Here is a 20996-nt window from a genome sequence, read left to right as displayed (position 1 = left end):
TAAATATTGAAAAATATATCAAAATAAAACTACCAATGCAATAAATAGAACAATTTAATTTGAAAAACTTATTTATATGTATACATTAGTTGCATCATGTACAGAATTGCCGAAATTGACAACACAAATTTTTCGTCACCATCAACGAAAAAATAAGAGAGTCATAACGGATAATACACACTAAAATCGTAAATTTTAAAACAAAATATAATACAAGGCAAAACTGATTTCATATATATATTAAAACCTACTTTGTACAAGTAATAAAACAACAATGAATGAAAACGACGTTTCGTTTCAGCAAATCAAAAGGAATGTCACATTCTAAAATACGAAAATAAATGTTCGATTTTTCATTAAAAACATACACGATGGTGTTGAGCAATATCATTCGTTTCCAGTATCTCCAACAAAACAAAATCACCATAAATATCTAACAAAAACAGCAAGAAATTAAAGCAAATAACTTTTCAAATAAATATTAATCATTTAACTGAACATTTTCTTTCAAAATTACAACTGCCACTGAACCCAGTAAAAGTTCCATTTAGTTCAGTCTTACCATTCCATGAAAAAGGAATAATATTTTCAAACCTTTATTTATTAAAATATATTTGTTTATTGATGAAATATAGTCTCACCCAAAAAAATATACTACAACAATTACCAAAGTATTAGTGTACATATCAAACATTTTCCTTCACTAAAATGGACGGGCAAAATAATGTTTTGATATCACTTTCAAATAATGTACACTTACGTTATCAATATAGGATTTACCAACTTCTTACTAGGTATAATTGAGCCTTAAATGTTCCAATGTTCCAGAATAACGTCATATTTAGTAAAACTTCTAAGTATAATTTAGTCAGGCACTTTTTTATTAATTTTCATAATTTCGAGTCTTACGATAACCACTTTATACTCTAATATAATTATTTTTTAATTATGTTGCTATAGCTCGTTTGTTTCAATATTTTAAGAATATTGTATTATTAATGTAAAGCCAGGAATTAAACAAGTGAATGGTCAAAAAGATGATGCAAAAAGTGCGTGAAATATATAGCTGCCCTTTGCACGCCTACATGTTAAGTTATAAACGGTACAAGTATAATCAACTTCGGTGAATTTTTGGCGTTTTCGACGTATCACGGTAAGAATTGGTCAATTTTAATTTAAACTGGTGAATTGTTCGTCATTTGCTGTTCATCGAAGAGTTCGCTGGTAGCGTTGCCGATCTCTGTTGGACTGAAAGATGTGGCTTCAAACTGGATCTCGTAGATTCCCTAGGATGAAAAAAAATTATAGAACGTAAGTCGCGTTATAATGTTCAAGCTACTTGATATGAATTACATATGTGTTGAGGAAGTTTTCTGGGTTTTCATCTGCCTTGAGTATTTTAAAGAACAGCAGACCAGAAGGTGGCAGATGGGATTCTGCCAAAACACCTCCAGACTATAGAGTGTTTTAACCTAAATAAGAAATCAAGGCGGATGAAAACCTCAACATATAGCACCCACAATACATTACTTTTTATAATTACAATGTGAGACCAGTACAAACAAATAGAAATAGAGATAATCATAGAAAAGCGAAATACAAGGCATTTATAGCATAGGAAGATACAACACAAGATGTAATGGGATTGTTGATGTTTAAATTTCGATTTAAACCCGCTATTGCAATTGAGGCATATTTTAGGGATGATAATTCATAAGTAGATATGCGCCGACAAGATGTATCTAGAATTAATTTGCGTGAAGATGTTCCGCCTGAAATTTGGTTATTGTAGATCCATGGCCATCTCTATATAAATATTCAGCCATATTAAATATTCACAAGTCGATACTTCACTTAGTTGTGAAGAAAAACATGCATTTTCATCCTTTGAAATTAGTTCAAGCTTTAACAAAAATTCTTCTTTTAAGAAAAGTAAAAAGAGAACGGAAAACATTTGGAGAATATTTAATATAAAAATTAAAACCCCCTGAAATTATAACAATTTGATGTATAATCCTTTTGAAATTCAAATTTCCCCACTGAATACACTATATTAGCACAGAATTTAAACAGTTAATAAAAAATAAACATACCGGTGCAAAAACAATGACATTAAATAAAATGCAAAAAACATGGACTTACTTGTCGCCTACCTTAAAACATACTTACGAAAATTTATAACAGCCCAAACTAAGGTGCAACACTCAAAAGCAAAGTGCATTGCCAAGGTTTCCTAAAGACTTATTAAAGAATAAACCTAATCCCTTTACTGTTATTCATAGCTAATAAACTAATGATACAGCTGTTATGCTACAAAACTTTACAGATATTACAGATCCTTGTTAGTTATTGTATATCTGTTTTATATAAATGTATCAAAATTTATAAAACATGTGAATTAGTCCCATTGCTGTGGTAAAGCCGGCAACATCCTTTAATCAAATAACGGAATAATTCTATATTTATTAAGCGAGCAATTGTAAATATTCTTGTACAATCTGGGGTAGGATTTCTAGGGTTTAGAAATCGAACTCCCAACGCCTTATATTTCTTATAAATATTAGGTTAATCTAGGTTAAAGTTAGTAAAAAATTGTTTGTATAAAAAATATGCAATGTTTCTCCCACATGACAAATACTCGTTATATTTTGTAATTAACTGGACTGATTGGGGTAAACATAAATGAAGCAAACTTGTTTTCGCCGATAAAACAGACAAATTTAAGTCTAATCGTCACAGCTAACTTAGCGGCTGATAAACCTAGTTCGTATTTACCTTAATTGCACTATTATTGCAGAAAAATTTAATACAAAGCAATGTAGAATAGTTTATTAGTGATTCTGCAAATTTGGTAGAAATATCAGCACAAACCTGCCAACTACAAAGGCAAACATTTTAAAAAATGTACATTTCATGGAACAATTACGGAAGAGTCAACAATATTCTTATAACATATACTTCGATGATACAAAGCCAATTTAAAATGTACATCCAGAAGAAACATACGGGAAGCGATCGAAATACCCCCAAGAAATTTAAATATTAAAGATGACGCGAAAAACTTGCAGAAATCGTGGAAACCAATAGAAACCATTAACGAGAAGCAAATCCAAATCAACCTGAAGATGGCAGATGAGATCCTATCTAAATGTCGTCGAACAATTAGTCTGTCACACACCGATGGTAATCCGGAAAATGGGATAAATATATTTATAAGAAATTTAAGGCGTTGAGAGTTCGATTTCTAAACACTAGAAATCCTACCCCAGATTGTACAAGAATATTTACAATTGCTCGCTTAACAAATATAGAATTATTCCGTTATTTGATTAAATATCGTAAAAAAATCTAACTCCAGATTCTCATTTAAATAGTGATCTGTTTGTGAAATCATCGTATAATAGATATTTGTTTCATATCATCTTAGTAATTCTTGGGTCTTTACCAATCTGTGAGTACAGTTTATTATGCAACGAAATATATTTAATAACACTACGAAAAAATCTGAAAAAAACTACACTGAATTTCAATTCGTATTTTATTTAGAATGTTCTGAAAATGGAATGCATCTATATATATATATAACAAAACGCATAGTAAATTTCATAAAAAATAAATAAACTATACCGAACTATATAAAATAAAATTATGTTAAAATCTATAAAACTACTGATCCACATATTAAGTATCTTAAGTTATGGTAAAAATAATCATCGCCCACCACAAAAAAACCAAATAGCGTATTGTATACCAGATTAATCACGTTTGAAATATGGCATTAACATTTGAAATTTATGGCAAGCTTTGATAAGGACTAATATTCGATGTAACATCATTAATGTATAAAAATAAATTCGCTATTCGACTTTTGCAGTGACAAAGTACAAAGGCTCAATAAGGAATTTTACCAGGCAACACGACATCATTAAGAGCTGCCCTTAAATCATAAACAAACCAAATGCTTCAAAGTGCAATATGTAACAAATGCAAAATGATCTGCAAACAAAAGCTTAACCTTTCTATACTACAACTCTAACATAATACTATGTTACAAAAAAAGGTCAAAAATCTATATCACAATATATCTAAGAAAAACGCGCACCTCCGTTTTAAATTCGTACTTTTTATCAAAGCAACATGTTCATAATATAAAATAAAAAACCGTAGTGGTATTAGAGAGATTAGACTAGGTAACAGATAATGAAAACAAGAAAAATTCGATTTTTTCCTAGACCCAATATTAAACTAATAACCGATTGAAAATATCTAGATACCTTATATACCTTTATAATATCAAACAATTAATAAGAAAATCAGCTTAACCTTGAATATGTTAATATTATAATATGGAGCAAAAAAATGTTTGGTTCCAAGGGTGGAAAAAATAATATCAAACCGAATACCGAAAATATTTTTAAACTTTCCTTAAAATGTTGTCATCTAACCTTAAATAAGTTAATATTCAAGCATTAGCATTAATTTGAATATTGATATTTTAAGATTCTCCAATTAACAAGAAAATCATCCCAGCATTGACAGAACCACCAAGGTTTAAATATTATGAACATATTTTAAAAAGCAAGATGGATGTGCGAGTCTTTCCACTACCCAAGGCATGTAAAGAAGCATAATCTATCTACATGATGGAATTAATAAAACCAATGCAATTAATTTGTTTCTTTTTGACGATCTACACCCCATCATCTAACTAAAACTGTAAATCTAATCATCCAAGCAAACCGAAAACTGTTTTAAGCCATATAACTAATTAAAAAAAAACAATGTTCACTCATTCTTTTCAGCGAAACCTACGCCGTTAGTCATGCTCCGATATTTTGATTCCCGAATGCCACCGATCTCAACCGATCAACTCACCTAGGTGAAATTTTCGCGGAATCGTTGGAGTTCGCATTGTTGGCCTTGAACCCGCACACTTGGATCTTTCTGCTCAGTCTAGACACCCATCTCTTCTGTTCATCAATGGAGGGGGCCAATAATAGTAGTTCTTTGGCGTAGGAGGGATCGTAATGTAGCTTACAGGGGGGGACGTTGTCTTCTTTCTTGTCCAAGTGGTCTTTGTGGATTTTTATTCTGCATCCTGCAAAACGACGATGAATAAATTAATAAACACCACAAGAATATGGAATATGACATTACTTCGACATTCCAAAGCAGGGGGTGGTCGAAACATGTGCCAAATCTGTTTGGGGCACACCTCGCAGGTGGTCGGCATGTGATACGAGATATTGAGGAATTCGTGACCTTTGTGAGCCACGTATCCCGGCTGTTTATCCTCGAAACTCCTGATGGACGAATTGTCCAACAAAGCGCTTGACTCATCAGTGGTTTTCCTTGCTTCACCCTCACCAAGATAGAGAAGCTGGAAGATGCGAGGTATATCTCGGGAATCCGCTCGAATCACGTCTCCTTGAGTTACCGAACGAACGTGGAACACCTTCCTGAAAGTCGAAATGGATGATAAACTGAAAACAGACGATTTGTCAGCGATGCACGTACGATAAATCCAGAACGATCACAGGATCGGTGTTTTGTTTATCACCCTCCGAATTGTAGAAGATTATCTTCCTGCTGGACGCAACAACGTACTGTCTCTTCCAACCGTGACGTCTGATATTTTGCTTTAACGGTATAGAGAGCCAACCTTCGGTCACTGGATCCAATTCTCCTGGAATAAATTTCGTGAAACGGAAAGAAAAACAAATAAATGGTAGAAAATCGTACCATCATTATCAGCAGAGCTAAGGGATGCTGTTTCGCTGTTCATCGCGGCCAATTTCATTTGCAACTGTTCTATTTCGGCGCCTTTACTGTCTAGTTCCATTTGCAGCCGTTGCTTAGACATTAATTCTTCATTGCATTGTACCTGAAATAAGTTTTAACAGAAAGTATAAATAATAGATCTTCAAGCCTTGTAGAACATTTATAACAAACAGCTAGAAATAAAAAAGTCTTGTGTAGTCTAGGCCTATAACACACCTCGTTTATATAATATAAAGACACTTTAAACATTAAACAACGGAGAATAAAGTTCAGTATGCTACTAACATTTCTGAACTCACATCTATATTTAAAGAATCTTTATGTAACTAAAATTATATATTGGAATATATATATATATATATATATATATATATATATATATATATATATATATATATATGAATTCAAAAAACTGAAGTTTCTGAATATACCTGGTATATATAAAAAAAAATTTACAGAACTATTTCTTTTTAAGTTCAACACGTAAATATAAACATGGGAAATTTATGAATGTACTTAATATAACCAAATTCTTGGACCTTTCTTCTTCAAATCATTTGCAGATTGAAGAGAACCAAACCATTGGATTGTCAAAAATAAATGTACTTACATTCAAATCCTGTATAGTTTTCAAATAACCAGCAATAATCTGGTTATATTTCTCTTTCTCTTGGCTCAGTTCTTGTTGCAGCTTCTTCAAATCCCTTTCCTTCCTCCTCAAATCCATATTAGACACCTTGGCCTTGCCAGGTTTCTCCCTAAAATCTTTTCGATTCATGATTTCATGCAGCTTATTAACTGCCTGCTGTTTCAATATACATTCGGTATTCAATTTGGATTTAAGCCTCTCGACTTCTTCAGTATTAAATGTTTTCCTAAAAAAAAAAATAATTTATCACACACATAATAATAATGCATTAAAATACCTGTTAAATTCTTCTTGCAGTTGGTGGAATTCTCTCGATAATTCCTCCTTTTCTTTTTGTAATTGTTCATTTAATCTCTTGATGTCCGCTTCACGATCTCTCATAGTAACAAGAAGACCCTCTTTGGTATTTATATCGTTCTTGTGTTTGCTGATTAAGTCCTTCAATTCCAATTCTTTCATGGTCTTTTCTTTCTCCAAATCTGCGACGGTTTCCTCGGCAATCGATCTGGCCAAAGCCTCCGAATCGGCTCTGGCGTGCGCAAGTTGACACTGATGCTTCAAAGAAGTGCATTCTTCTTCCAGCTCTTTATTGATGCGGTGTTTCTCATCGACCTCTTCTTTCAGTTCTTGAGTTTGAGTTTTGTATAATGTGGAGAAATATTGCTCAGTCTCGAGAGAGTCTTGGAGTTCTTTTATTTGGAGTTGTTCCAGCTGCCATGTACGTTTGCTTTTAAAAAGTTCTTCTTCCAAGATTCTTTTTGATTGCTAATTAAATAAAAAACAAGTAAAAACAACAAATTAGCCTAAGAAATATATATGACGAACCTGTAAATTATTCAAATCCGTGGTTAAAACATTTTCTTTCGCTTTCAACTTATCTATTTCATTAAGGTAATGAGAAATATCCGATTGCAGCACGGTTTTCTTTTGTTGTTCTTGCTCCACTTGCGATTGCAATGCTTTACCTTTCTCCACTTCCTGTCGATGTTCCCCTTCTAATTTCTGAAGCCTCTGCTGAATTTGTCGATAATCCACGGACAACATCAACATTTGCCTCTCTTTTTCTTGAGAGTTCAAATCCGCCTTCTGTCTAGCGCTTTTTTCTTCATTGAGTTTGGTTTGTAAAGCTGCGCACATATTTAATTTAAAAAATAAAAATCCCAAAACATTTAGTTTAACAATTAAAACAGTATAATATCACACGATATCTTAAAATATAAAACATATTTAAATTTTATCATAAGCCAAATATTCCTCATAATTCCAGAATTTATTTTTGATTGTTTAATATAAAAATTATAAAACCATAAAATAATTAACAATAATATCCTTTTTGTAAAAAAATATTTGATGTTCTATTACCTTTGATAATTTTTTCCATTAGGTCTGCGTGAACAAAATATTTATCATTATTAAAAAATTACCTGTCGTTACTCAAAATGATTGTACCCACTTCAATTATTAACATTTTATTTTGAAATAATGTTGAAATTATTTTATGATATGAAATTATACTAAAAATTAACAAGACTGGACTAAGAGCGAAAGCATAATATTTGAAAACTGAAACTATAGCCCGTCCAACAAAACAGCCAATGCAAGTCATCAAAATGTATGACGTGAGCACATAGCAATGTTGCCACATCAACTTAGAATATTGGTTTATGTTTGCCAATTTATAACCTCTAATTATGATCACTAATGTTTTTTCAGACGGCAACATTGTCCACCAGAGTGTGGTTAAAAAAGTAGAAGGATAAATTAAGAAGGAAAAATCCGCTCCGAGTTTAAAATGGCAATATATTTGACATTATCTATAATGTACTTTTTTTATTGGAAGGACTATATATCTATATTTTCGCTGGCTACTACTACTATTTTTACTCACTTTTTTACTTACTTTGTTTTCAAATATAGAAAAAAAGAAGGTGAAATAATTCATAGAGACTATGTTTTATTTTAGAAACAACTTAATTGTGTGATTCCTCCTATCTAATTTCGATAAAACACTTCTAAAATTAACATCAGACTGGGCTACCGAGCGGTGCGTGTTGCATATATTTCCAAACAATTAAATTATAAATATCATATATGAAAAAAAATCGTATACCAATAAATATATAGGTTAAAAATAAATAAATAGCAAATAAAGCGAAAGAGAAAAAAAAACGATATAATTTTATTGAAAAGTCAGTGTTTAGATTTATCTTTCTCTCTATAAAAATATGATTGTATCCTATAACAATATTATGGTGTAGAAGTTATAATGTTGACAAGTTTTTGTTCTCCAAAAGCAATTTGACTTTCGAAAAATCCTTTTAGGGGTATATTCTTAAAAGTTTGAACGTTTAAAATGTATTCAAGTGTGTGTAACCATAAATCAAAAAATACATTAGCTCACTTACCTTTAACAACTTCCATGTTGGCTTCCTCCCTGGTCATCATTCTGCTCTTTTCAGTCTCTTCATGCGCCTCAACCTCTTGCCGATACAAGGTTTGGGCGGTTTTCAGTTCGGAAGCCAATCCAGCATTTTCTTTTTCTAAGTAAGAGAGTCTTTCGTTCAATTGTTGATTATCCGCGGCCGTCTTCGATTCTTTTTCCTTCAGGCTATCTAATTCTTTGTTTGCACTTGATAGCTTATTCTCTAACATCACTTGTTGATCGGCATTTTTGGACAGCGTGCTTCTGGCTTCCGACAGGAGTTCCTGCAACACCGAGACCTCGTTCTGCAGGGATTCTTTTTGAGCCTGCACCGTTTGTAGCAATGTTTGAAACTCGTTCATTTTCATTTCTGAACTAGATTTGGCCACCGTCAACTCGTTGATTTGTTTTCGCAGCTTCTGGCAGTTCTCAGTTTCGACCTTCAGTTTTTCTTGCATTTCGCCGATCTGTTTCTCCAACGTATGGATTTTGTCGTTATGCTGCTGGTTATTGTTCATCTCTTTGGCCCTTTTGTTCTGTTCCTCCTCATATTTTCGTGTTGCATCGGCCAGCTTTTTCTCGGTGGTTTTTCGCTGATCAATCTCATAGTCCACTTTACGCTGCATCTCTTTGCAATTATGTTTCAGTACCGTGACCTCTTTCTCAAAATCAGATATTTCTTGACGTAGATCGTCCTCCCTTAGGGCTAGGGTTTCTAATTGAGCAATCAAAATTCGTTGTTTGGCCTCCAAAGTCTCCACGTTACTTTTCTCGTGCTCCAACTGCGCCTCCAATTTACTAACGTGGGCGTTCGTTTTTTTATCGTCAAAAACATGATTGGTTTTCGCGTCGACACTATCACTCGACAACAACTGGTAATCCGAATTGTAAGTAAACCCGATAAACGGTAAATGATTCCCCACGAAAGCATTGGGAGTCGGAAACACCTTCAAAAGAAAAATCTTAAACACCGACACCAAACTAAACAATATCACCAGCATACCTCCTCAGGCGTCTCATCCTTCTCGTAATCATCGAAGTTTCTGGTATCATCGTCTCCGGCTAGTTCTGGCACCACCGGCGGAACAGTATCCCTTAGATTATCAAAGGTCCAGTTTTCAGAATTAATAAAAAACGGGTGGTTTTTTATTTCGTCGACGCTGTTGCCACCCAACCGTACCGTTCGATCGCACAGTAGGCCTTGGATGAGCGATTTGGCTTCGTTCGAAATCTCGACCTCTTCCGGGAAAATGAGGTTGCTCTCGTGGTACATGATTTTGTTGTATGTACCCAGGAGACTATCCGCGTAAAATGGTGTTTCGCCTACCAGCATTTCATAAACGAAAATTCCGACAGACCACCAATCACATTCCCTTCCGTAAATACCTAAAAATGCGTATGTTTGGACATAACAGTGTATGATGATAAGAAAACGTTACATCAGAGCCATCTTGAATATATATAACAAAACATAAGTAACATGTCAATTAAAAAGTTCCCGGCCTGACACCTAGATGGCGCTACTACAATTAAATCCCTATGTTTTTTAGTTACCCTAAACCCTCAAATGATGCGTGTATAAATTTGACAGCTGTCGGATCATCAGTTTGTGAATTATAACATTTTGAGTGAAGCAACTTTTGTTATTGTGGAAAAAAAGGATAAAAAGGAATTTCGAATGTTGATAAAATATTGCGTTTTGAACGAAAAAAAAATACAGTTGAAGCAAAAACTTGGCTTGATTCCGAGTTTCCGTACACTACCCTAAGAAAAGAAACCATCAAGGATTGGTATGCTAAGTTTAGACGTGGTGAAATGAGCACCGAAAACGGTGAACGCGGTGGACGCCCAAAAGAGGTTGTTACCAACGAAAACATTTAAAAAATCCACCAAATTACTTTGACTGGCCGTAAATTGAAATTGAATTACACTCTAAAGATATCAACTGAACGTATGCATCATATCATTCACGAATATTTGGGAATGAGAAAGCTCTGTGTAAAGTGGGTGCGCGCGAGCTTACTTTTGACCAAAAATAACGACTAGGTGATTCGGAGCAGTGTTTGAAGATAATCAAGCGTAATAAACTCGAGTTTTTGTGTCGATATGTGACAACGGATGAAACATGGCTCCATCATTTCACTCCGTAGTCCAATCGACAGTCATCCGAGTGGACTGCACATGATGAACCCGCTCCAAAGCGTAGGAAAACGCAACAGTCGGCTGGCAAGGTTAAGGTGTCTGTATTTTGGGATGCGCAAGGAATAATTTTCATTGACTACCTTGAAAAAATAAGGACCATCAACAGCGACTATTACATAGCGTTATTGAAAAAGAAAGTGCTGCTGCACCAAGACAATGCACCGTGTCACAAGTCAGTGAAAACGATGGCAAAAATCCATGAATTGGGCTTCGAATTGCTTCCTCATCCACCGTATTCTCCAGATCTGGCCGCCAGCGACTATTTTCTGTTCTCAGGTCTCAAAAGATTGCTTGCTAGGAAGAAATTTTGGTCGAATGAGGAGGTGATCGCCGAAACTGAGGCCTATTTTGAAGCAAGAGACAAATCGATCTACCAAAATGGTATCGAAAAGTTGGAGGGTCGCTATTAATCAGTGTATCACCCTTTAAGGGAATTTATGTTGAATAAAAAAATTTGCCAAAAACGTGTTTTACTATAGTAAGCCGGGACTTTTAATTGACCTGCTAGATACAAAAATATATTCTGTCAAAAAAAAAACGGAATTGATTCAATGGAAAGCGCGTAAGAATAAGTCTTCCTCTAAAATAGACACAGAAATATTACAACCAAAGTTTAACAAAAACCCCGGTATTACTTGATTGAATTTGCGAAACCCTGCCTGTCATCTAAAATTTCTAGCTGCTTTGACTGAATTGGGGGATGAACGAATATAATTACTTTTTTTTAATAACATAAGGTACTTACATAGTAGTGTTTTAATATAATGTACAATTATTACAAAAAAATGTTATATAATAGCTTGAATTTTTTGCATCAATAATAGAATTTGTCTCAAACAACTAAATAATAAAAAACGTCATATTCTGTATTAAGTGGAAGTGTAATTTCAACTCAGAGTCAATAAAAATGTTGCGGAAGAGTTAGAATGTATTGAATTTATCATAAACTTGATTTAGACAAATGATTAATTAAAAATATTATATGAGGTTTAACAGAGAAAATTCATTTAAATAATTTTCAGCAATCATTATTCATTGGCATAAATCAAGTATTTTGGAAGAAACCCTACTTTAAAGACAACATAAGAAATGTGGACAAATAACAAACATTTCTTCATGTTTTAGTGAAAAATTCCTGATAAGTTTTGAACAGAATCTATATCACTTACCTTTCCCATGACTCTGCAGCACCTCAGGCGATATGTAATCTGGAGTCCCCACCACATTATTTGATCTAACCAAACCATCTAAATCCATTCGCATGCAGGTACCGAAATCAGCTAATTTCAAATGTCCATGTTTATCTAACAACATATTATCTGGCTTCACATCTCTGTGCACAAAACCCATTGAATGAATCACATCCAATGCCAAAACCACTTCCATAGTATAAAACTTTGCCCATGTCTCTGGTATCTCATAATTAGACATCAAATTAACTATATCTCCTCCTGGCATATAATCCATAACCATGTAGAGGTGCTTGGCGTCCTGGAAAGCGAAATGTAACTGAACAATCCACTCGGACTTGGCATGTGCCATAATATGTCTCTCCTCCCAAAAAAAAGCAGAGTCTGAACGTTTAATCAAATCTGCTTTACTTAATCTCTTCATTGCATATACCTACAGTAAAATAAAATTATTACAAACAAAGTTACCTATATGTAGTTTTTTTACTTGTCTAGTGTATTTGTGACGAACTAGTTGAACTTTACCAAAAGCACCTCGACCAATAACCTTAATATGCTCAAAATCATCTGTTTTCATTCGTAAATTAATTATATCATTGGCAATCTCATCATCTAAAAACAATATATTATAATATTACCATTTATATACATTAAGTACACTTACATCTATTTAAATAAACTTCCACATTCTTCAGCCTTCGTATCGCAGTATGATCACAATCTGTATAAAGAGCTTGAACGGTATCTAAAAGAGAATCGATGTTCCCTTTTCCCTGCGCATCTCTTATCCGATTTTCCAGCAAATGAAGCCTTTTACGCCGATCTTCATCAACGATCCCATCCATATTTAACGAAATGTTTTTTCGCCCTTCCCAAAGTATTATTTACCTAAAAAAATTTAAAATACTCACTAGGTACTCAAAACCATAGTTCATCAAAACTTTGTAGTTAACTGACTCAAATAGTTTGTTTTTGTATACCTAGAATTAGAACGTCTCTTGGAACCTCTTTGTTACATTTAATGTCGATGAAGTCTCACACACACATAACGTATTCAATTAATTAAAATTTAACATTCGATATTCCATTTAAGTTCGTTTAGCAAAGAATTCGTTTTACAATTTAGTACCAGTTCCTAAGAATAAAAACATTATATTCAAATATTGAAAAAGACAGCCATATTATTTTATTAATCATCACCAAGTCAAAGTGACATGACATAACCGACTTTTTGCCGAAATAGATTGACAGTACAAGAAACAAGGTCGACAATGAATGAAATGTATGTACATTGAAAAAAAGCACTAGGAGAAAGATTTTGTGTTGTAACAAATTTGGGGACTAAATTATTCAAAAAATTATATAAAATAAATAAAATAACCGGGCTACAGATTACACATAAAATGACTATTGACGTTTTCAATAAATGTAAAAAATGTCAAAATTATTAATGTCAAAATAAAAATTGTCAAAACAAAGGTAATAAACAAATATTTTTTAATAATGACTATTAAAACATACATTTATGATTGAACCAACGAATCATAATCGTATAATCGCGCCCTATATTTTAATATTAGTATAGTAACAGTACGACTATATTTTCTACGATTTTGGTCTAAAATCCTACATATCTATATCCATATACGATATAAAAAAGTATGGTCTTTAAAAACTATTGTGACTAGGATGATATATATCCTTATCAATTAAAAATATTTTAATTTTTGAAGATGAGTCTCCCGCAGCCACCCTGTGATTGGCAAATTACAAGAAAATTATTAAAAGAGCGCGGTCAGTATCTACTTGAAACAGGAATCTGGAGCGATTGTCGGTTTATTGTGGGTTCCGAGCCGAATCAGCAGGTTCTTGAGGGTCATAAACTGTTCCTTGCTATGTCAAGCCCGGTATTTGAAGCTATGTTCTTTGGTGGAATGGCAGAAAAAGATCCTATTGCCATTTTGGATGTCCAACCTGAAGCTTTTAAAGCCCTACTAGAGTAAAGCGTTTTATTCAATATAAATTTGATGTTTTATTCGTTTATTTTAGGTATATTTATACAGATAAAATTAATCTAACCTCATTTGACCAAGCCTGTGAGCTTTGTTATGGAGCAAAGAAATACATGTTGCCCCATTTAGTGGAGGAGTGTACAACTTATTTATGGTCAGATCTTTACCCAAAAAATGCTTGTAGAGCTTATGAATTTGCTAAATTGTTTGAGGAGCCCCAGTTAATGGCCAAATGTATTAGGGTAAGTTGTTCTAAATTATGTCCATTCAAGGCATCACTGTTTATCATTTTTAAGATAATTTGTGACCAAACACAGGAAGTTTTGTCAGAAAGTAGTTTCGAAGAGGTGGAATTGAGTACTGTTTTGACAGTTTTTGATCAGGATGAATTAAACATCAACTCTGAGTTAGAGTTATTTTCAGCAATATCTAGATATGCAGCTAGACATAGTCAGGCAACAGGTGCGAAGGTACCTAGGCTAGATGAGGGGTTAGGTAATTTGTTTGTTGTATTGCATGGGTAGGATGTAAAATTGCAATTTGTTCAATAGGTAATTTAGGGAATTAAATATTACAACCATATATATATATAAGATAGTTTTTTTTTGGCACAGACTTTTGTACAATATGTTTCAATACAACATCCATAATAAAAACTATTTTCTACTCCTTCCACTTGTAGCACATGCTTCAGGGGATGGTTTTAACAACCCCGGACAGCCCAACATCCGGGATGCCATAAAAAAAATCAGATTCCTTACTTTAACGCCTCAGCAATTTGCTGAAGGGCCCGGGAAATCCTCATTGCTGTCAGAGTCGGAGAAATTTGCCATATTAATGAACATTTGTTCGAACAGTGTGGGAACGCCGATGCCAGAAGGGTTTTCAAAGTCGAAGGAAGCCAGGAAAAAAAATCCCACCCCATTTTATGTAAGTGTTTTTTGAAATATTCTTTATATTTCATATAATTTAAGGAAAAAACGTAAACCCTCAACCTCAACTTATGGCCAAATTTATTACTTGAGTTCTGAAATTGTATCATAAAACTGATAAGTTTATAAGTGTAAACATTTTGATTTAAGACTGACTTCTGAATTTAGGTTTATTTTGTTGGTACTGCTAAAAACATCTGAAAACTGACACAGTTTCAAGGTACAAACATTCAAAGGAAGTTTTGAGCTTTTCTTAGTGTTTACAAATTGTAAAGTAAAAACTAATTTGAATTTTTCATTTTAAATTTATTTCGTTTACAGTTCTAAAGATACATCTCAAAACTGACAAGTTCTAAAAAGCCTACAAAAATTGGTAATGGTGAAAATCTTTTTTTTTTAATTTTAAATTTACCTGGTTTGCAGTTATGAAATTGTATAACAAAACTGAGGATTAAATGTATAAAAGATTTAAAATATGTTTAACGTTAATCTTAGTTCTTTTTTCTTTTAATATTTTAAAGCCAACAAGGGTTTATCTGAACTGTTAATCTCAGTTTGTCCTTGGATAAAAATGTATCTACAAACTAATACTAAACATAAAATTATTTTTATATCTTATTGTGGATTTGTAAATAAAGAAATGGGATAATACGACCCCAATTTTTTAAATTGGTTTTCGATAACATTTGGAAAGTAACCGATAATAAAATTATTATATGATAAAAAACAACTAATATTACCAAAGCATTTTTTTAAATAGAATAACTGATTAAATATCAAAGTAACACACAGAACTAGTGTCTATTCCTTATAAATTATAAAAAATATTGTCATGTAGACTACTTAGATGAATTCTAAGTGTTCTTCATATATTGCATTATTATACATGTTGTAAACAAAGCAAAAATAAACGTTAATAAAGTCCATAGAAAAAACGGTCAGCGAAGCTAAATCGATAAAAGTTAGCAACAGAAAGCATCGCACGTAGAGATGCGAAAAAATATGGATAAATTTTTTTTCAAAAAATATCGATATTTTGTTAGCCGGAGTTTTCGATGTTTTCTCAAACAAAAATTTTAAAAAATTCTTAAACACAAATACCTTTTAATTATTTTTACTAAACCTGTTAAAATGTTCAGTGCATTTTAGTGCTTGGTTTTAAAGATTATTAAAAATGTCGTTTTTAAAATATCGAAATATCAATATTTTTTCTGACGTTTGACTGACATCCTTAACGTGTTATAATTTAGTGAAGAAGCGTAAGCTAGCTAACCTTACTTTTGAGTTTAAAATTATTTAGTTGGAAATTGGTATTCCGATTAAAATGTATCGCAGAACAAAAACGTTTAAAAGCGTGAAAATGGAGCAGGAGCCTCATAATTTGTATACAGATTTTAGTAAAGATAATTTATTTGATAGTGAAAATCACAATTTGGAAATTGTGCAAGTGGGTTTACCATATCCGATCAGTGACAATATTGCGTTAGATGTTCAAGATCCTGTTTCAGATATGAACGACAAAATGAAACATTACAATGAAAAGTTGAAATTGGGTAAAGTTAAATTATCCCCTAAAAAACTCGAGGAAGTTTCACTTGGAGATGGTCAATATGTAACTATGCCAAAGCAATTTTTGGAGTTTTATAACTCCTGTCAGGATCCAGGGTTCGACTGGAAAGACAATTCCAACGTGTATTTTAACGGTGGTGTTTTGGATACCATAATAACTAATATCAAGAGATATGTTGTCTATTATGTATTTAGTTCTGCTACATTGAATCTAATGGAGCTTGATTCTTGTAAGAATTTCATTTTACCATATAGTTTAAAGACACCAGCTTTGGGGGTCAAGTGTTATAATTTAAACGTGCCTCTGGTGTTAGTTAGAGAAAAATTCACCCTAAAATTACTCAATATTGTTAATGAAGAAGATCATGTGTTATCGTATGAGTTAAATATGAATATACCCATTACGGATGCTAAAATTAATGAATCTAATGTGAAATATCTTGGTGTTATTCAAGAGGATAAAATAATGGTGAAGAATATCTCAAGAAATAGTACCATTTTTAGTCATAAGTTGAAAAAGAAATGTTTATTGCAAATTGAGTTTTGGGATAATGATATTATTATAGTGATAGACCAGTATCTTGTTTATTTACTTAACTACAAGACTAAAAAGATGTTAAAAGTGATAGATCCCGAGCTAATTGAATGCAATCCGTTAAAAACATTCAGGTATGTGGATAAACAGTTGTTTCTAGTTTCACAACATTATGTGATTAAAGTAGGTTTAGACCAAGATGAACATGTATCATTCTTTTCACATACCATGGAAAAAGCACCGATTTTGTGTGATATAACAGGGAAATCTGACAATACATACCTATGTTTGGGTAATCCTTTTATGGAAGACAAGATATTATTCTCTGGGAAGACATTGTACTGTTTACCATATAAAATGCCCAATATCAATGATACCTTAACTGAAGCCAGCATGTACCATCCTGATTTACTTCTTATTGACAATTTAAGAAATATTTTGAATGCCTCAATAACCGGGATGAAATTCATTAATATCAACAACAAATTATATTTATATTACACTACATCAGTTGGATGTGTTTTTCGTCAAGAAATGCTCTCCAGAACGGACTCAGAAAGTATCGACAACTTATCTAAGTGGGCTAAAAAGCAGAAACAATCAAAGGATATTCCTCCACCCCCCTTGTATATAACCAATTTCGCTGACATGAGTAATATGTTTTTCTTCTTAAAAAAAAGTGTGACACAAAATAATTTACTGGGACGAAACTCATCGAACAAATCTGGTGGTAATGTCGCGAATTTTATTTACAAATTGAACCATATCTATGGAAAAGACAATATAAAAAGTACCCTCGCCAAAGGGTTTTTGGATATCTGGCAGGATGAAGAAGATTCGGAAAATTACGAACCACTAATTCACGACAGTTCAGAAACAACCTGCTATGAGAAAGTTAACAGTTGGATGAATACATTCGCAAAAGAAAATTTAGATGTCGATGAACTGGAACAAGATATTTAACGTTTAGTACTCGAATAAACACTTTTTGTTAATGGTAAGTGGTAGTTGCATTTTAAAATTTTAGGAATTCAATTTGTGTTTAATACCATTTTTGTTTCTTTGTCGTTTTTTTCCGAAGTACGCACTCAGTTTTTTGTTTTGAGGATATTGAAGAAATATAATATAACTAAATGTACAAATGTTTTCAAATTATGTCGTCGAAAAGGATAAATAAGTAAAATCTATAAATAAAATAAAGCTGTATAGACGATTAAACGAAAGGCATATACGAAAGTAATATAAGACGTGCAGAATAATATGCGTGTGAAGAATAATATAATGGCACTTCTATTCTTAATTTAGTTTCTTGTGGTTAATTTTTTTAAATATATTATAGCGTTTTTATATTTTGGGCTCTACTGTTTTTATAGATCCTAACAAAAGCTTACTACTTACTAACATATGACATAAAACTAAGTCAATAATTCATACGAAATCCATATAATCCGACATTATCAACTAAAATATAAGTTTTTTAATATTACGCTGGGCAAAAAGTACCTTCCTTTTTTCTAGCGGATTGCTTGAAAGTCGCATATGTTTAATAATACTTATCCAATGAATATAATATTACTTATATATATTTATCCATACATACATATCCATATTCTTATCCATACTATAGCCAGTTTGAATGATAATGGTAGAAATAAATTTCCTCTTGCTCGACTGATCGTTGAACAAAACAAGGTCGATACTTGAGCCGCACATTAATTAACAAAGGCACATTTAATGGCCCTAGTGTCCATTTGTGAATTATTGCTGAAACGAAATCGAATTGTTGAAAAGAAGATCAAGTGTGGCAATAATGGGCGAATGAGATGAGTCAAAGCACGGAGAAGGTTTACGTTACAACGATTGCAAAGCCCGCATTGACACAAAACTGCTGCTGAGTGTTTGATGGAATAGGAAATTAGTTCAAATTAGATTCTCTACTATCAACAACGAATGTGATTGAGGTGAACAACAGCCAGATTCGACCAATAGTAAAAACATTGTCCTGTAAAGAAAGCGGAAATTACTTTTTTCCCAGTTATAAGACATTCGTTGGCTTATTCGTTTATTCCATATTTGTACATAACAGGGAACCGTTCCCATGGACACCTCCAGAACATCTATGATTAAGTTTAACTCATTGGCCACAGAGGATAACAACGACAATTCGAAGAGAATGGTCTGCAATCGTATGTTGTTGAGAACTACCGAATGTATGAACACTAGCGTGTTGGACTGCGCTGTTACCTTCACCTGCGATAAAAATGTTTGCGTCTACGGTATACAGGTGGGTTTTACTTTTTTAAGTCCTTAGATTTTTTGTTACTATAAAACTATAAATAGGTTCCTGCTCAAATTCCGATGGATGAAGACCGACAACGTCAAATAGTGTATCCCGAACTTCTCTACGCGCATCTGCTGGATGCAGAAGGTAGCCGTCTGACTTACACCCATTTCACCAGCAGGGTGAATTACCGTTCGCTCATAGAGATATCTTTCAACAGACCAGTTTACATCCAAAAGAATAAGGTATACTTCCTAATATTTTTGTTACAAAATTTATTAATATGAAGTATGTATTTATTATTAGAACAATTTTTGTAATTTTATTTTTCATAATTTATATTACGATCCATACGATCTGGCTACAACACGGAACTGAATAAAATTGAAAAAATATTTTGATTGAATTGTCTATGCTTTTTTAGTTTTCTCTACAAACCGTTTTTGTGTTTAAATATATCGTCCCTAATGTTTTGTTTAGATTCTATTATGGCAAGCTTTATGCGATAAAAATACTATTAATTTTCAGGTCTACAAGGTGGGAGTGGTGTTAAACAAGATCGGTTGGTACCCTATCGGTACCTATCCCAATGTATCATCCTGCAATGGAGTCACATTTTCTTTTTCTCAAGGTCAAGGAGGAGAAGGCGGTGGTGTACGGGACGGTCTTATTCGTTCCATAATATTCTCCATGCCACCCATAGTCAGTCCTATCAACAATAATCCGGGAATATCTGGAATATCGGGCGATCACAACATGCAACCAAGCATCATCTAACATTTCTTTTCGAATGGTTAAGCCGATGAGATTAATGTTCTTTCTTCTTTTCATTTTTTTTTGATATATCGAATGTCGTCTCGAAAATCACTGTTTCTAAGTTGTACAGATTTTAATTTTAGACTTAAGACAAATAATTTATTTATGAGATTGAAAATATATTAGAATTTATTAAAAGTTGGTCAAACGATGAACTCCGTGGCAATTGCAATGTTTCGTGGTCGCTTTCGTTGATCATTGCAGATAGGAAAATTCCGTGCATCAAATGCATACCAATTTATTTATTGGTAATCAAAGCCTACTTAATTCATCTGATCTGCATCACCCTAATATTAATTTAAACTGACGTTGATTTTTGGAAAAATTGATTTTCTTTTATCGAGGTTGAATAGAAGTTTATGTATTTTTAGGAATATCAATATATGTTTTATGTGTTTTGTCTTTTATTTTTTTATTATTATTGTTTCTTTAGCCATTTTGGTACTGCCTTAAAATCACGAGTTTTTTGTATTAATATGAATGTGGAAATTAATTGAAAAGTAGAACAAGATAGATTGTTTTATCATTTAAATTGTATTATTTGTCTCCTTTGATTAGATTTAATGGTGATTTGAGTAAATTGGGAGTACGAAATTTTGTAAATGCA

At 32.7% G+C, this 20996-nt stretch overlaps 2 protein-coding genes across 7 annotated transcripts; one reads left to right on the top strand and one right to left on the bottom strand.

The window, feature by feature from the left end:
• Positions 1-36: 36 nt before the first annotated feature.
• On the bottom strand, positions 37-13469 carry Rok (Rho kinase). Of its 2 annotated transcripts, XM_076415104.1 has the most exons (15): positions 13225-13469; positions 12909-13132; positions 12732-12856; positions 12224-12677; positions 9856-10238; positions 8836-9799; positions 7793-7816; positions 7256-7557; positions 6708-7195; positions 6392-6656; positions 5743-5884; positions 5518-5686; positions 5158-5459; positions 4876-5098; positions 37-1286 (listed from the first exon to the last, which is right to left on the bottom strand). In XM_076415104.1, the coding sequence occupies exons 2-15, from the start codon at positions 13087-13089 to the stop codon at positions 1196-1198; spliced, it is 4113 nt and encodes a 1370-aa protein (XP_076271219.1). In that variant the 5' UTR covers positions 13090-13132; positions 13225-13469; the 3' UTR covers positions 37-1195. The 2 variants fall into 2 exon arrangements, with proteins under 2 accessions (XP_076271219.1, XP_076271220.1); XM_076415105.1 differs by lacking the exon at positions 7793-7816.
• A 116-nt stretch (positions 13470-13585) lies between these two features.
• On the top strand, positions 13586-20791 carry LOC143203026 (BTB/POZ domain-containing protein 1). 5 transcript variants are annotated; one of them, XM_076415124.1, is made up of 8 exons: positions 13586-13723; positions 13978-14243; positions 14294-14498; positions 14553-14718; positions 14939-15186; positions 19379-19576; positions 19633-19818; positions 20102-20791. In XM_076415124.1, exons 2-8 carry the CDS (start codon positions 13978-13980, stop codon positions 20348-20350), a joined length of 1518 nt encoding a protein of 505 aa, XP_076271239.1. In that variant the 5' UTR covers positions 13586-13723; the 3' UTR covers positions 20351-20791. The 5 variants fall into 5 exon arrangements, with proteins under 5 accessions (XP_076271239.1, XP_076271237.1, XP_076271238.1 ...); XM_076415122.1 differs by having other exon boundaries at positions 14553-14751; XM_076415123.1 differs by having other exon boundaries at positions 13694-13903.
• The last annotated feature ends 205 nt before the right edge of the window (positions 20792-20996 follow it).

The sequence above is a fragment of the Rhynchophorus ferrugineus genome, unplaced genomic scaffold (assembly GCF_030347505.1).
Source record: "Rhynchophorus ferrugineus isolate W39M unplaced genomic scaffold, kcgeb_rfMv2 rfM9, whole genome shotgun sequence".
NCBI classification, from domain to species: Eukaryota; Metazoa; Arthropoda; class Insecta; order Coleoptera; family Curculionidae; genus Rhynchophorus; species Rhynchophorus ferrugineus.
The sequence above is the reverse complement of the archived record's forward strand: the minus strand, read 5'-3'. Positions and strand labels throughout refer to the sequence as shown.